General features: G+C 44.9%; 1 protein-coding gene across 1 annotated transcript in view; it reads left to right on the forward strand.

Moving 5' to 3' along the window:
- The window catches only part of LOC115459445 (major histocompatibility complex class I-related gene protein-like), a 60,297-nt gene that overhangs the window by 40,511 nt on the left and 4,497 nt on the right, over window positions 1–15,289 (forward strand). The window contains exons 3-4 of the mRNA XM_030189266.1: window positions 6,556–6,831; window positions 7,670–7,945. Of these exons, the coding sequence (XP_030045126.1) occupies window positions 6,556–6,831; window positions 7,670–7,945 (552 nt within the window). The remainder of the gene's footprint in view (window positions 1–6,555; window positions 6,832–7,669; window positions 7,946–15,289) is intronic.

Consider the following 15,289-nt stretch of genomic DNA (forward strand, 5'->3'; position numbering starts at 1 on the left):
GTGGCCTCTGATCCCTAGTGTTAGCTTTATGGTACTGCTGCTAGGGGTCGTCCTTCCACATAAGGAGAAATATCCTTACATGGAAGGATGACCCCCATAACGGCACCATTTCCAAGCTGAATTTATGGATTGGGTGGGAGGTTTCTTATCAGGGGTAGGGATGTCTTAATTGCTGGCAGGACGGGGGGGGGGGGTCTTGATGTCAGGAGGTGTTGAGAGTTGGAAACATGTTATTTGGGGTGATTGAGTGGTGGCATTGTTTTCGTCAGGGAGCTGATGTGGTGAGAAGAGGCTGAGCTGAGGAGCAGGTGCAGGCAGTAACGCTGTGTGCAGTGATGATCCATGCGCTAGAGGTCCTTGATGGCCACTTTTCTATTCTGCCCCTGTCAAGCCTACTGTCCAGCCCTTCCAGGTCTGAGCAGCTAGTATGGGATTTTTACTGCACTGGTTGTTTTAAAGTGTATCAGCCATTAGTGCAGGTTTGGGCTAAAACCTGCGCTATCTGCTTAACACAGCTTAGTAAACATCTCCATAAGTTTGGCTGAGTCCCCCTGAATTTTAAGTTTGTGAGCTTTAAGTACTTAATTGGGCAGTGAGCGTGTTTTCAGAACTGATCCTAAACAATGTACCCCACAGCATCACCAAACTCCATCCACAGGTGCGGTTCATTTGGGAGGAAGGAATTAGCCTTTAGTGTATGTCTCCAGCATCTCCAAAAAGTTTCCACACACCCTCTCAAGTACACCTTGATGCTAAATGCTGTCTTTTCATTATGTTCATTAAATATATATATATATAATTATTTTCTACCGCATATACTGTCAGGCAGGTCTGGTGTATAATGTAAAACAACATAAATAGGATGAAAGGAACGCCATTGTTAAGATAGGAAAGTGGACAACGAGCAAGCAAGAACATATCCAATTATCTGTCAGCAGTCTAACTGCTCACCCAGTCAAACCAGCATAAAATTGATTATTTCTTTCAATAGAAACCTGTACTCATGGGTGCAGGATACTGGGATGGGGGTCCGCATGTCAGATCACACCTGCTTGGGTTCATTTATCATTTAAGTTTACTACATCACTTTTGTGGGCCCTGCAGGGTGCAAAGAGCAGGTGGGAGGTAAATTTTGCAGATTAAATGAGGCATTGCCACGGGATAGAGATTAAAGAAGGCGTAGGGGAATACCTACAAAGAAATGATACAGGGGAGGTGGAAATTAATATGGTATGGGAGCTGCATGACATTTAAGCCCAATTCTCTTACTTTGTCTCCTATGCCCCAGCTGAGTTTCCTCCCTACTTCACCTGCGCAGTGCCGCTGCCTCCCTGGATCCTTCTCAGCTGCCTGGGATCTCGCTTTCTCAGCCCTCCTTGCCGATTTGCAGCTCTTCGTCCTTCACGGCTCTTTCTAGCAGGGTTTCTATTGAGAGCAGCGAGGTCAGTGGTACAGAACATGAGTAGAACGGTGGTGGCGGCATCTCCACATTGCTGAGAGTTGCCCACTGCCCTGCCAGCCTCCACCGCTGCAGCACCTTGTAGCACCAGCAGGTCGTTCCTTAATTGCAGCCCCAAGCTGGCCACGGTTCATAGACAGGGTGAGCTGAGACTTTTTTTTCTGGGGGTGATGAAGGATATAGGTACAGGGGGCCCCGACATATGAAAGACCAGAGGTCTGAATAAAGGTAAAGAGAGGTTAATCCAATTTAATTCAGTTGGAGAGGGGAACTTGCCAGGTGTGTCTTTTATCTCATTTATTTGTAATTTTAGTGAAGCCCCTGGCAACAAAGAAGGAACAGGGATATCAAAGAGATACCAATAATGGGGGAAAAAAGCCTAAATTGGATTTATTTGCTGATGACCTTTTATGGAGTAACTCTGTATTGTGCACCGGACATTATATGTCAAACTTTTGGGACCAGGGCAGAAACTGGGGAGGGGGCCCCAAAGCTGGTCTTCAGCCTATACCTTCAGCTTGAGGCTGTTTGTCTTCTTTGCCACCCCCTAATGCCAGCCATGGTTGAAATGGAAGTCAACGGTAGTTAAGCAGCAAAACAGAGGGAAAAGTCATTCAGGTGCCTAAATGGACTGAGACACTATTCTGTAATTGGGTGTCTAGTGTTCCAGTGCATAATGGCAAAGGGGGCGGGGCATGAGCGCTCTGCCTATTTAAGCATATGAATGCTGTCGGTTAGGTGCTGACGTCACACTAGCTGTAGAGCAGGAGTAAATGGTGGCACCTAATGGCTGACTTTCGTGAGTAATCCTCTTAACACATTAGGGGCCAGATTCTATATATGGCAGCTAAAAAAGATCCATATAGTAAACATTTCTGCCTAAGTGTATTCTATAAGCAGTGCCTAGATTTAGACGCAATATATAATAAAGCTTTAGTTGATATCCCAGTGTCTGAAACTAAGTGCCTCCATTTATACCAATGAAAACGTGGCATATATCCTCTCGTGTAGATTTGCTTGCACTGGGTCATATTCTATAATTCTCGCATAAACTTTGGAATGCACGTGAAACGCCCATTTCCTGCCTATAGCCACACCCCTTTTCAACTGTGCACATTAGAATTTAAGTGTAGTTCATTATAGAGTAGGCTTAGCGAGTTGTGTGCGTAAATTCTAATTATTGACAATTAGTGCTCAATACTGCTTGTTAAGTGCTGTTATGAAAGAGGTGGGAAAATGTAGGATACAAATGCAATAAATAAAATAATTAGCTTGTTAAGCCAATTAAGTTACATGCATTGTTATAGAATACACTAGGATTTCAACGTTCATCTCTAGGTGCACTGTATAGAATCCGGGGGTGGAGAGAGTGAGGCTCTTTCCCTCTGCCCTTGTGGTCTGCTCCTTCAAAGCCCACCCGCCTCCAGTAATTGCTCCAGTACTTGTAGAGCCCCAGTCTCAACTGTAAGTTCATGGTGGCCCTTGAGACCCCATAGCAGGGCCGTAGCTACGGGTGGGCCTGGACGGGCCCAGGCCCAGCCACTTTCCCTCTAGGCCCGCCCATCCAACATCCTGCTGCTGTCGCTGCCTTTTCTCCCACGGCTCCGCCGGGTCCGGGAAACAGCGTTCAGCAGCGTTGCCTGCCTGCCTTTTAAAATAATTTGTCTCCCCAGGCTCCGCTGCATTTACTTCTTCGCCCGTTGCAAAGCGCTGCCGTTCGCATAGGCAGCTCCACTCCTCTTTGCCACGTCCATCTGGCCTTACGTCTCCACTACAGGAAGTGGATCAGAGAGGGCTGGATGGACGTGGCAAAGGGGAGCGGAGCTGCCTGTGCAAACAGCAGCGCTTTGCGACGGGCGAAGAAGTAAATGCAGCGGAGCCTGGGGAGATGAATTATTTTAAAAGGCAGGCAACGCTGCTGAACGCTGCTTCCCGCCACGCTGGTGACTGGCGCAGGGATGAGACTTGTCAAGCCTTGGGGGCCTCCAGAAGATTCTTCAGCTGGCAGGGCCCGGAGATCCCCGCCAGCCCAGGTATTTATGTTCACGGATGGACAGAGAGGAAATATGTGGCTGCACTGCCTCTTTTCCCCAGCCTTCTCTGATGGGTGGGGAGTGTCAAGGCCTCTTAAAGTATAGTATCCGTAAAGCTTTAATATCCAAGCAGTATAAAATCTGCACATCCCACACCTGAAGTCTTTCTTTTTTTAAATTTACTTTATTGAATACATAGAGCTAATTTACTGAGTTGGTAGATTATCTGAAGTTATTGCCCCAAGGCAAGAGATTTAAGAGTAGCCATACTGGGTCAGACCAATGGTCCATGTAGCCCAGTATCCTTTTTCCAACAGTGGCCAATCCAGGTCACAAGTACCTGGCAGAAACCCAATTAGTAGCACCATTTCATGCTACCAATCTCACATCTCATTAACAGACTATGGACTTTTCCTCCAGGATCTTGTCCAATCCTTTTTTAAACCCAGATATGCTAACCATTGTTACTGTCTCCTCTGGTAAAGAGTTCCAGAGCTTAACTATTGGTCAAGTGAAAAAATATTTCCTCCTATTTGTTTTTAAAGTATTTCCATGTAACTTCATTGAGTGTCCCCTAGTCTTTGTACTTTTTGAAAGAGTAAAAAAATTGATTTAGTTCTACGCCACTCAGGATTTTCTGGACCTCAGTCATATCTCCCCTTGTTACAAGAAATTCTACCCACTTCTCCAGCAATTAATATGTTGGAAGAAATGATTTATTTTGGGGAAAATAGCTCTAGAGCAACTCGCCACTGCTTATAATTTAAGAGCAGGTGCTGTATTTATAAGTTTTAGGATATTAATTTCTCCATCAATCACCAAAGGTGGTAATTGCAATAAATTAAATAAATTAAGTATATATATATATATTCAGAACACAAGGAGACCGTATTTTTAGCTTCAAAAAGATTGATTTAATATACAATTGCACACGAGAGGTAGGTTTTAAAGGGATCTTAGAACAGATAATCTGTGCGTAAAATAGAACAAAGTAGCAGGTAGATCAAAAGTTATGTTACTTACAAGTCCTTGTTACACAGTATGAACAGCATTAGGTAAGCACATGTTTTAGGAGCAAGGCATCAGCGGACCCCAAGAGAGCAGGAGGTTCCAAGAGAGGCAGGTCCCAAGAGAGGCAGGTCCCAAGAGGGCGAGCTGGGCTGTTTCCAGGCCTTTTATAATGTTAGCAGAGAAGCATGGTGTGTGCATGTCCTGGATATTTTGCAAGGCATTATGGTTAATGTAGTCTGTTCACATGACCACATTATAAGTCCTTCCTTTCTGCACATGTCTGAAAGCTGATGGGAGGGGCAGGTATACCTTTGACAAGCAAATGTCCTGTTTATGGTCTCCCCTCTGAAGTCTTTGTCTTCAATGGGTTCTCCAGACTCTGTGTCTCCTGGGTCTTTGGTTTTCAGAGATGTCCTGATGAGCGTCCAGGTACCCACCTTAGTCATGCTTTTGTTCAGTTCTTTTAGGTGGGAGGGCAGAGGAAGCTCTTTTGTGTTTAAGTGTGTGTAGTTAACTTATTCCTGCTCTCAGAAGTTTCCAGAAAAAGGAATGGAGAGAGAGAGGCTTGAAATAAAACTATTCTCTCTGCTGCTGTGTCAAATATATATTTTTAAAAGATACACAAATATATTGCTGTATATATATCCAGCAAATATGCTACATATTTCAGTAATAAACTGATACCGTTACACCCTCAGCCATCTCTTTTGAAATCTCTTTCCTTATATGAGAGGAGTTTCATCCCCTTTATCATGTTGGTCGCTCCTCTTTGAACCTTTTCTAATTCCGCTATATCTTTTTTGAGATAAGGTGACCAGAATACAATACTCAAGATGAGGTCACACCATGGAGCGATACAGAGATATTATAGTATTCTTGGTCTTATTTTCCATCTCTTTCCTAATAATTCCTAGCATCCTGTTTACTTTTTTGGTCACCGCTGCACACAGGGCAGAAGATTTCAGTGTATTGTCTGCATTGACACCTAGATATTTTTTCTTGGGTACTGACCCCCCAAGGTGGGCTCTAGCATCAGGTAACTATGATTTGGATTATTCTTCCCAGTGTGCATCACTTTGCATTTGTTCACTTGTGTTTTAACAACCTTGAATAGTTTTGTTTCATCTGCAAATTTAATCACCTCACTTTTGTAGTTCTGAAAGCTGTATCGGTAGTTGGAGGTGAAAATTTGAAGAGAAAGAAGCTTTATGGCAGAGGGTGAGAGAGTTGTCAGGTAGATGAAGGCAGTTCAGAGATGGGATGCCAAGTCATGCAATATTGTGAGAAAGTGGTAAAAAGTTCATTGCCGGGGAGCAGGGAGATTTGGATCTGAGACAAGATGAAGAATGTGTGGCTCATGGAGACATCAAGAAGAGTTCCCTTGAGACCAGGTAACTGAGGTGGTCAAAGAGGGCAGGCCTTGATTGGAGAGAGAGGTTATACCCTGCTGACCCATCGGGGCAAAGATAGTAGAAATAATCAGGAAATGACAGCAGGTAGACCAGAGAATCCAGCTTGGCTGAGAAAGGGAGGAGGCCTTTGCAGGAGAACAGACCACTAGTAACAAACTTTATACAAACAAGCAGGGGGTGTCTGCAGTACATGTGAGGCTACATTACACACTATGCATTGCTCATATATCATTGCAGACAGTGACTGCAGTAGTAAAACTTCTTAAGTGAGAACAACATTAAAGGCATTAAACACATTTTAGAGGTACACTGTAAAATTAGCATAAGACTTCCGGGGGGGGGGGGGGGGGGGGGGGCAGAACAGGGAGTCCTGGAATTCAAAAATATGTGCTGCTTTCTTTTGTGGAGGGCATAGATGGTGGAGTACTGTACTCTCCCTTTCCATTCCTCTCCAATGGCCTCGCTCACAGCCTGATCACTTGCATCCCAATCCCTCCAGTCTCCTAATCCAGATCCTGCAATGCCTTCAATCCCCTCAGTCCCTCTGCACTACACAGCTATGGCAAAAAGATCAGTAACTCTCTTTCTCTTTTCTTTTTCTTTCTCTTTCTCTCTCTCTCTCTCTCTCTTTCTCTCTCAGGTGTGCACTCATGGCAGTTGATGTACAGCTGTGAGCGGGACCGGGACGGCAGCACTCGGGGCTTTTCTCAGTATGCTTATGATGGACAGGACTTCATCAGCCTGGATAAGGACAGACTGATCTGGGTGCCAGCGATGGTGGGAGCAGAGATCACAGAGCAGAAGTGGAATGCGGACAGAAGTGTTGCTGAGAGGTGGAAGGGTTACTTGGAGCAGACGTGCATCGAGTGGTTACAGAAATACATTCAGTACGGCACCAAGGAGCTGGACAGTAAAGGTAAGAATGCCTACTCCCAGCACATAGTACCAAAGTAGACAGGGATTTCTTCTAGACCCCCTTCCTCTCCACTGCTCTCCACCCATCCTGAGCTGTAGCTAAAAGCTCTGGGTCAGCAGGAAGCTGAAATCTCACCCCTCTCAGCTTCCAGGAGGAGGAAGAAAGCAGAGACCAGGGAAACCAGCGAAAAAAACACACCCCACTGCACCCCCCTTTTTGCTGACCCAAGAGCTTGTAGAAATGGAAGGGAATTGTGTCCTATAGACAGGAGTTGCAGATCAGAGGTCAGCAGCTAAAGAGAGTGAAACTAAAACCAATAACTTATTAATTACTAAAGTGTAACAACCATAACTCCTTTTCCTACCCAATAGATAAATGGTAGTTAACAAAGTGTCCAGAAAATGTGTTTGAAATATTTAAATGTTTGTGTTTTATGCTTTGATTCCTATAGGTCTTTGTCAAATCATCTAGTTTGATCTTTACAGCTGGATAAATAATTACAGCTAGTTATTTGATTATGCAGAGTACATACCCCTGATACAGACCTTAGTCCTAAATATGGACACATGGGGCCTTTGTAGTTTTACAGTTATAATTTTGTAGTTATCATAATTTTGTTTTTATTTGTTACTTTTAGTTTAGCATTTTACCACAGCTGTTTTCTCTTCATTGATCTTGTGTTTCAGCCCTTCCTCCTCAACCCCCCCCCCCCCCCAAGGCACTAGAACTCTTGGTAGGGCCCCTGAGGTCATGTTTCAAAGAGAAATGGCAGGGTCAGCTCCATGTCCTGATTGCAGACTGAAATGGCCCCCTCACCTCTTCTCTTCCTTCTCCACAGTCCGTCCCAGTGTGAAAGTCTGGGATAGAAAGCCTGAGGGGCGTTCAACTACCCTGCATTGCCAAGTGACTGGGTTTTACCCACGTGATATTGAGGTGAAATGGGTGAAGAATGGAGAGGTGATCTTGCACGGAACGGCAGCCAAAGACATTCTCCCCAATCACGATGGCACCTACCAGATCCAGGAGTCTGTGGAGATCGACCCCAAGGAGGAATCCACTTATTCCTGCCACGTGGATCACAGCAGCCTGCCAGAGTCTCTCAGTGTGCTCTGGGGTAAGTCGGGGATCATTCTGAGTCCAGGGAGGGTAGGGGTTAGGTACTATGACCCTTCAGATGACTTGCGCCTAGAAACTCTCTGCAAATACTGCCAGCATGGTAGGAACATGTTTTGAAAACTGAATTACCAGCCAATAAATGCAAATGCAAGCCAAACCTTTTTTTGAGAAACATGAAGTGTCCTCGGTGTAGAAAAAAAGAGTAGGATCGGAAAGGTATGCCACAATGAATATGTACATTTCCAAATGCTTTCTTGAAATTAGGCAGGGAGAGGTGATCTGTGAGGAGGAATATCTGCGTAATCCCTAGTCCTTAACTATCCCGATCTTCCTTCCATAAACAAATCCCTACACCAGGCTACAGTCTTACCATCCAGTCCCCACCTTCTTGCTGACTAAAGAGGCTGAAAAAGATGTCCTTGCTCCCTCCCCTGCATCTTACCTCATACCAGGGTGCAAATAGGATGGGATGATCACCAGTCACTCCTTGCCTGCTGTTGTGTTTCACAACAGCAGTGGCCAAATTACTGCACTGACAGGGGGCAGCACCAATAGGACTGACTCCTTTAGCAGTGTAGCATTAGAGAAGGGATAAGGAAAGGAGAGATGCTGCTGGGGAGGGAAAAGGATTGTGGAGGAGAGCACTGGAAGAAGAGAATACTGAAGGCGTAAGAGGGGAGGGCTGGAGAAAAGAAAAGTGGTGATGTGGAGTAGTGAGAGAGGCACAAAAGAGAAAAAGGTGGCATGAAATATTTGTTTATTTATGTATTTCACAGACTTTATATACCACCAAGGCCAGAGCATAGGCATAAAACGGATTAAATCCTAACACAAAGCACCGCATCGGGGGGTGGGGGGAGGGTAGCAGACCAGCAATCAACTTGTAGTATCAGGGAAGGATCTGGAAAAAAGGTGGATTTTATACTTTATTAGATTTGCTCTAGCTGCTTGAACAGAGGTACATGACTAAAACTTAAAGAAAAAGGAAAGGAACTCCAATTTTTCACAGAAAAAATATATAATCACCCAGAAGAAGACAGGAAAAATCCAGTCACACAAAAATTTAATGCATTCATGCTGAGGAAAGTATAAAGCACACAGCAAAGAAGACAGATAATAAAGGAAATTATACTTTGCACAGCTAAGAACAAGGGTTGGTTCACTTAATCAACTGGCAGCAATTTCCGGCTAATGCTGATCTTCAGAAGCTTGTCTAAAAAGCCCAGTTTTCAGATTTACCTTAGTGTTTTGATGGCTGGGTTGAACTTTGAGAGTGGTGTTTGGCGATAGGATGGAAAATCCTTTCCACAGCTTGGGACCGAGGTAACAGAATGCAGAATTGCAGGTAGAGGAGAGGCATATAGTGATGGGGGGGGGGGGGGGGGGACAGAGCAGGGTTTTGTCAGCAGCACGGAGAAAGGAGATGACGGTCATATTTGCATGCATTGTGAAGGAACAGCAGTTGATTTGTATGAGTTGAATATGCTTCAGAGAGGTAAGAGGCAGACCTGCATAAAAGGAATTACAGTAGTCTAAATGGGAAATGAGATCTAGAATGATGGGATGAAGGAAAGCGGAGAAGAGGGTAGAGTGGATGGAGCGGATGCAGTGAAGAGCAAAAAAAAAGCCAACCAAAGGACGGCATCAATCTGGAACAAAAGGGAGGGGTTGAAAATGGCCCTGAGGATTTTTACAGTGTCGCTGAAGGGGAGTTGATGCCCATCCATCAGAGGAGGGGTAGGTAGGAAAGACTGGATGAAAAAAGGATATCCTCACATTTAGCGACATTTATTTAGAAATAGCTGATTGGATTTCAGCCAGACAGAGATTTGTGAGAGAGTTGTTAACACGTGTAAAAGCAGAGGGATCAGACATTTTGCAAATAATCAGTATGTCATCTGCGTAACAGAACGGGGTGCATGCGTACTCTTGAATAACAGAGGAGCAAGAAAGATATTAAAGAGCAGAGCACGGGGGACAGGATGTCCTCCTGAGGGATGCCAGAGAGAACAGGCAGAGGATGTGGAAGACCCATGGAAGGAAAGCTGATAAGAACGGTTAGTGAGGTAATTACAGAACCAAGTGAAGACAGTGCCAGTGACCCCAACAGAGCGAAGGCGGCCAAGGAGAAGTGATTCACCAAATTGAAAGCTGAAGAAAGGTCCTGGGAGAGGAGAATAACTGAACAGCGTTGGTCGAGTAAGTGCGGATGAAATTGTGCAGAGCTAATTACTACTACTATTTAGCATTTCTATAGCGCTACAAGGCATACGCAGCGCTGCGCAAACATAGAAGAAAGACAGTCCCTACTCAAAGAGCTTACAATCTAATAGACAAAAAATAAATAAAGTAAGCTAACTGGATGGTCTCGGTACTGTCATGTGAGCAGAAGCTGGATTGAAACAGATGAAGGGTGTGACAGGACTCAATATGCTGAACAAGTTGGGGGTGGACTAGTTTCTCTAAGATCTTGGATAGGAAAGGAAAATTCGAAATGGGACGAAAGCTAGAGGGTGAGGCTGGGTTGAGATGGGACTGTTTAAGCAAGGGGCAAACCACAGCGTGTTTCTAAGGAGGGGTATAGAACAAGAAAGAGGAACTGATAAGAGATGAGATGTAGGGAACTAGGACAACCGAGAGGCACCAAGTGGGCAATGGATCAACAGAAGGATGAAGAGATGCAAGAGCCTTGGTAAGTGGAAACATGGTTGGAAAGCGGAAAGATGACCAGGTAGATGGCATACAAGGGTAGACAGGCAAGATTGGTAGAGGATGGCGTGATGCTATTCAAAACATGAAAGGCCATTTGAGGACAATTAAAAGATTTGGGCCTTCCATAGAGCATGACAGTAATCCTTGTAATGTACATCAAAAAGAGAATGGACAGCTGTCCAGACTTGTGCCACTTCTGGCTCGCAGCTTGAAGATGGGAGTGTAACAGATGAAAGTGTGTAGAAAACCATGTGGCTGATTGCAGTTTAGAGAAGGGTTTAGTTACCAGTGGGGTGTGTTAGTCTAGTATGGACGAGAGTCTGATTCAGTTCGTTAGTGCATTGTGCTAGGCGGAGGGACAGAGAGGAGGGGGGAAGTTGGCTAAGAAAATTGGAGATGGAGAATGCAGCGGAATCATGGAGATGCCGAAAGGGAACTGGAGTAGATTGAGGGCGGGCAGAGAAAATGAGAAGACAAGAAGAACATAGTCAGACCAAGGGACAGGGAATGCGCTGAGAAAATCAGGTAAGACTGAGAATGAGTGGGAGGTAAAAGTGAGGTCAAGAGTGTGACCAGTGCTGTGGATAGGGACGTAAAAATGGTGCGATAGATTGAGGCTAGGTGCGGTGGTCTGAGGGGAGGGGTGATTTGAAGTTGCCAAGAAGAAAAGGGTGGCAAAGGGTCAAGCAATTCGAGAGAAAAGCAGCCAACTCGTCAAATGAAGAAGAGGTAGAGAAGGCGGGTGGTAGACTAAGGCAGCATAGACATGAGTGGAGGTGGTGGCCAGATGGATAACGAGGACCCCTGAGGTGGAAAGTGCTTTGGAAAGGGAAGGGGTTACCTGCAGCGAGGAGTGAAAAAAACAAGCAACCTTACTACCCTGATGTGAAGGACGGGGTGTGAAAAGATTGAAAGCCTGGGGAGCAAGAGTCAAGCAACATCGCGGTTTCACCTGGGCAGGACCAGGTCTCCATAACAGAGGCAGTCTAGGGAGTAGGTTGAAATAAGATCCGCCATGAGGGGAGTTTTGCAGCAAATAGAGCAGATGTTTAAGAAGTCAAGGGACAGCTGGGGCATATGGGAACCAGAAATCAGTGGAGGTTGAAGGCAGGGGTCGGGCATGACAAGGCAAATGGGGTCAGAGAAGCATGGGGATCTGACCTAACGGTGAAGGGGACAAGTCTAAAGAGGAGAGGTCTTGAGGGGGCATGGAGCCAAAAAGGGCAGTGTGAAACAGAGGGGCAAGGAAGGAGATGAAAAGTGCAAGGGGGTCTAAAACACCCAAAGAGGTGCCCCAAGTAGCGCACAAGGAGCACGACCTGCTCCTTGGTCAAGCTCCTTCAGTGCACGCCTCTGGCATAAGAGCCTTGCGCCGGGCAAAGCTAAATAAGCGTGGGAGAGTGACATCACCTTGAGGCAATCAAAGGAGCAGTACGTCGGGCAGAGTGCAGTATTGTATGAGAATCCTTGAGGCATATCAGCGACTGATGGAAACAGGAGAAGAGACAGAAAAGAAAATTTAAAATTCTTTAAAACTATCATATTAGAAATTACATCTGCTCCTTTCAGAAATTTGATGTAAAGTGTGGGGACCCCTGGTATAAATTCTCTTTGAGTGTTGCTTGACTAGAGGGATGTTGAGCTGGAAGAATTGTTTTTAGGTTCATTTATTAAGTGATTTTCTGTTTTATTTAACTGCATTTTGATGCATTTATGGATTGTGTGTCTTATAACCCACACTGAGTGCTGTCGGAAGGACAGGCTAAAATTTTATTTGAATTTTCTGTACTGCCTTTCCTGGTATATAACACAATATGCAACTGGTTATGAGACTCCCAGCCCAGACTTCATAGTCACTGCCATTCAGTTACTGCAGAGTGACGAGCACAAAGCTCAGGATGTTTTTGTTTTTTCCTGTTGATGTATTTGTGTCTTTAAAAACATTCTTCAGGTAACACTTGTGTATATGCAACTGCCCCTTCTCGGACCTTGTTACAGTTCCCTGGTTACACTTTTAAACTTTTCACACACAAACATCTACATAACCGAGGTGGAGCTGTGTCGCATATAAGAGCAAATAACCATTTTAGGGCACACCACCAGTACCTACTAGTTAATCTTGAGGAGACGAGACAGCTGTTCTCAAGATACTCTTCTCATTGTAGCTTGAACCAATGTCCAACTTACCTATTGAAATTGCTATCGGTAGTCTTCTTAGGATGGTTAAATTTGTGTCTGGTTTCTCTATAACATCAGCAAAATTCGCCCTTTCCTCTCTGACCACACCACCCGAACTCTCATCCACTCTCTCATTACCTCTCGCCTTGACTACTGCAACCTACTCCTCACTGGCCTCCCACTTTGCCATCTATCCCCCCTTCAATCCGTTCAGAACTCTGCTGCACGTCTTATCTTCCGCCTAGACCGATATGCTCATATCACCCTTCTCCTCAAGTCACTTCACTGGCTTCCGATCAGGTACCACATACAGTTCAAGCTTCTCCTACTAACCTACAAATGCACTCAATCTGCAGCTCCTCATTACCTCTCTACCCTTATCTCCCCTTACGCTCCTATCCGAACCCTCCGCACACAGGACAAATCCCTCCTCTCTGTACCCTTCTCCACCACCGCCAACTCCCTTTCTGCCTCGCCTCTCCCTATGCGTGGAATAAACTTCCTGAGCCCATATGCCAAGCCCCCTCCCTGCCCATCTTCAAATCCTTGCTTAAAGCCCACCTCTTCAATGTCGCCTTCGGCACCTAACCATTGGACCTCTTTCAGGAAATCTAGACTGCCCCAATTTGTTTGGCTTCACATTTTGTCCATTAGATTGTAAGCTCCTTTGAGCAGGGACTGTCCTTTTTGTTAAACTGTACAGCACTGCGTAACCCTAGTAGCGCTTTAGAAATGTTAAGTAGTAGTAGTAGTAGTCTGGTTATTTAAGTCGTATTCTCGCACCAATTTAAAAAAAATCAATCTAGGTCCAGATCTCTAGTTAGTCATTACAGACCAGTGCCGTCTACCCCTATGCAAACATTTGGGAGGCAACCATTAAACAGCAACTAGCAGTAAAGGATGCCAAGTGTTACTAGTCCAGTTTGACCTATCCGCAGCCTTTGATGTTATTATGAGATACTTTTGTGGATTTTGGCTGAAATTGGTCTTACTGACCCGGTTTGGAAGTGGGTTAAGGGGTTCTTGACATCGAAGACATACCAGGTTAGGATGAGGAATGAGCTTTCTGCACCTTGATGCTTAGACTGTGGTGTTCCCGAAGGGTCTCCCTTGTTGTCCATTGTATTCAATATAGTAATGAATTCTTTAGGTAAGATCTTAGATGGTGCTGCAGTAAAAAAATATATATATATATCTGTGCTGATGACATTACTGTACTTATCCCCTGGGAAGACTTGCTTGCTGATTGGGATGCTAAAGTGAAGTCTTGTATGTTAAATTAGTTGAAAATTGGATTAATGCTTATAAGCTGAAACTAAATTTAGATAAAAACAAATTTTTTATCACCGCAAATTCTACTACTCATCATTTCTATAGCGCTACTAGACGCATGCAGCGCTGTACACTTGAACATGAAGAGACAGTCCCTGCTCGACAGAGCTTACAATCTAATTAGGACAAACAAGAGACAAGGGAATATTAAAGTGAGGATGATAACATAAGGGTTCTGAACAAGTGAATAAGGGTTAGGAGTTAAAAGCAGGATCAAAAAGGTGGACTTTTAGCTTAGATTTGAAGACGGCCAGAGATGGAGCTTGATGGACCAGCTCAGGAAGTCTATTTCAGGCATATGGTGCAGCAAGATAAAAGGAAGGAGTCTGGAGTTAGCAGTGGAGGAGAAAGGTGCAGATAAGAGAGATTTACCCAGTGAACGGAGTTCCCGGGGAGGAATGTAGGGAGAGAGAGAGTGGAGAGGTAGAGGAGCTGAAGAGTGAATGCAATTATAGGTCAATAAGAGGAGTTTGAACTGTATGCGGAAACGGATAGGAAGCTAGTGAATTGACTTGAGGAGAGGGCTAATATGAGCATAACGACACTGGTGGAATATAAGTCGTGCAGCAGAATTTTGAACAGACTGAAGAGGAGAGAGATGGCTAAGTGGGAGACCTGGGAGAAGCAAGTTGCAATAGTCTAAGCGAGAGGTGATAAGAGTGTGGATGAGGGTTCTGGTAGTATGCTCAGAAAGGAAATTTTGGTGATATTATAGAGAAAGAAACAACAGGTTTTAGCAGTCTGCTGAATATGTGCAGAGAAGGAGAGGGAGGAGTCGAAGATGACCCCAAGGTTAGGAGCTGATGAGACAGGAAGGATGAGAGTGTTATCCACAGAAATAGAGAATGGGGGAGGAGGAGAGGTTGGTTTAGGGGGAAAGATAAGAAGCTCAGTCTTGATCATGTTTAGTTTCAGATGGCGCTGAGACATCCAGGCAGCAATGTCAGACAGGTAGGCTGATACTTTGGCCTGGATTTCGGCTGAGATTTCTGGTGTGGAGAGGTAGATCTGGGAGTCATCAGCGTAAAGATGATACTGAAAACCATGGGATGAGATCAGAGTACCAAGGGAAGAAGTATAGATGGAGAAAAGGAGAGGTCCTAGGACAGATCCCTGAGGT

This window comes from Microcaecilia unicolor, unplaced genomic scaffold (genome assembly GCF_901765095.1).
Source record: "Microcaecilia unicolor unplaced genomic scaffold, aMicUni1.1, whole genome shotgun sequence".
NCBI classification, from domain to species: domain Eukaryota; kingdom Metazoa; phylum Chordata; class Amphibia; order Gymnophiona; family Siphonopidae; genus Microcaecilia; species Microcaecilia unicolor.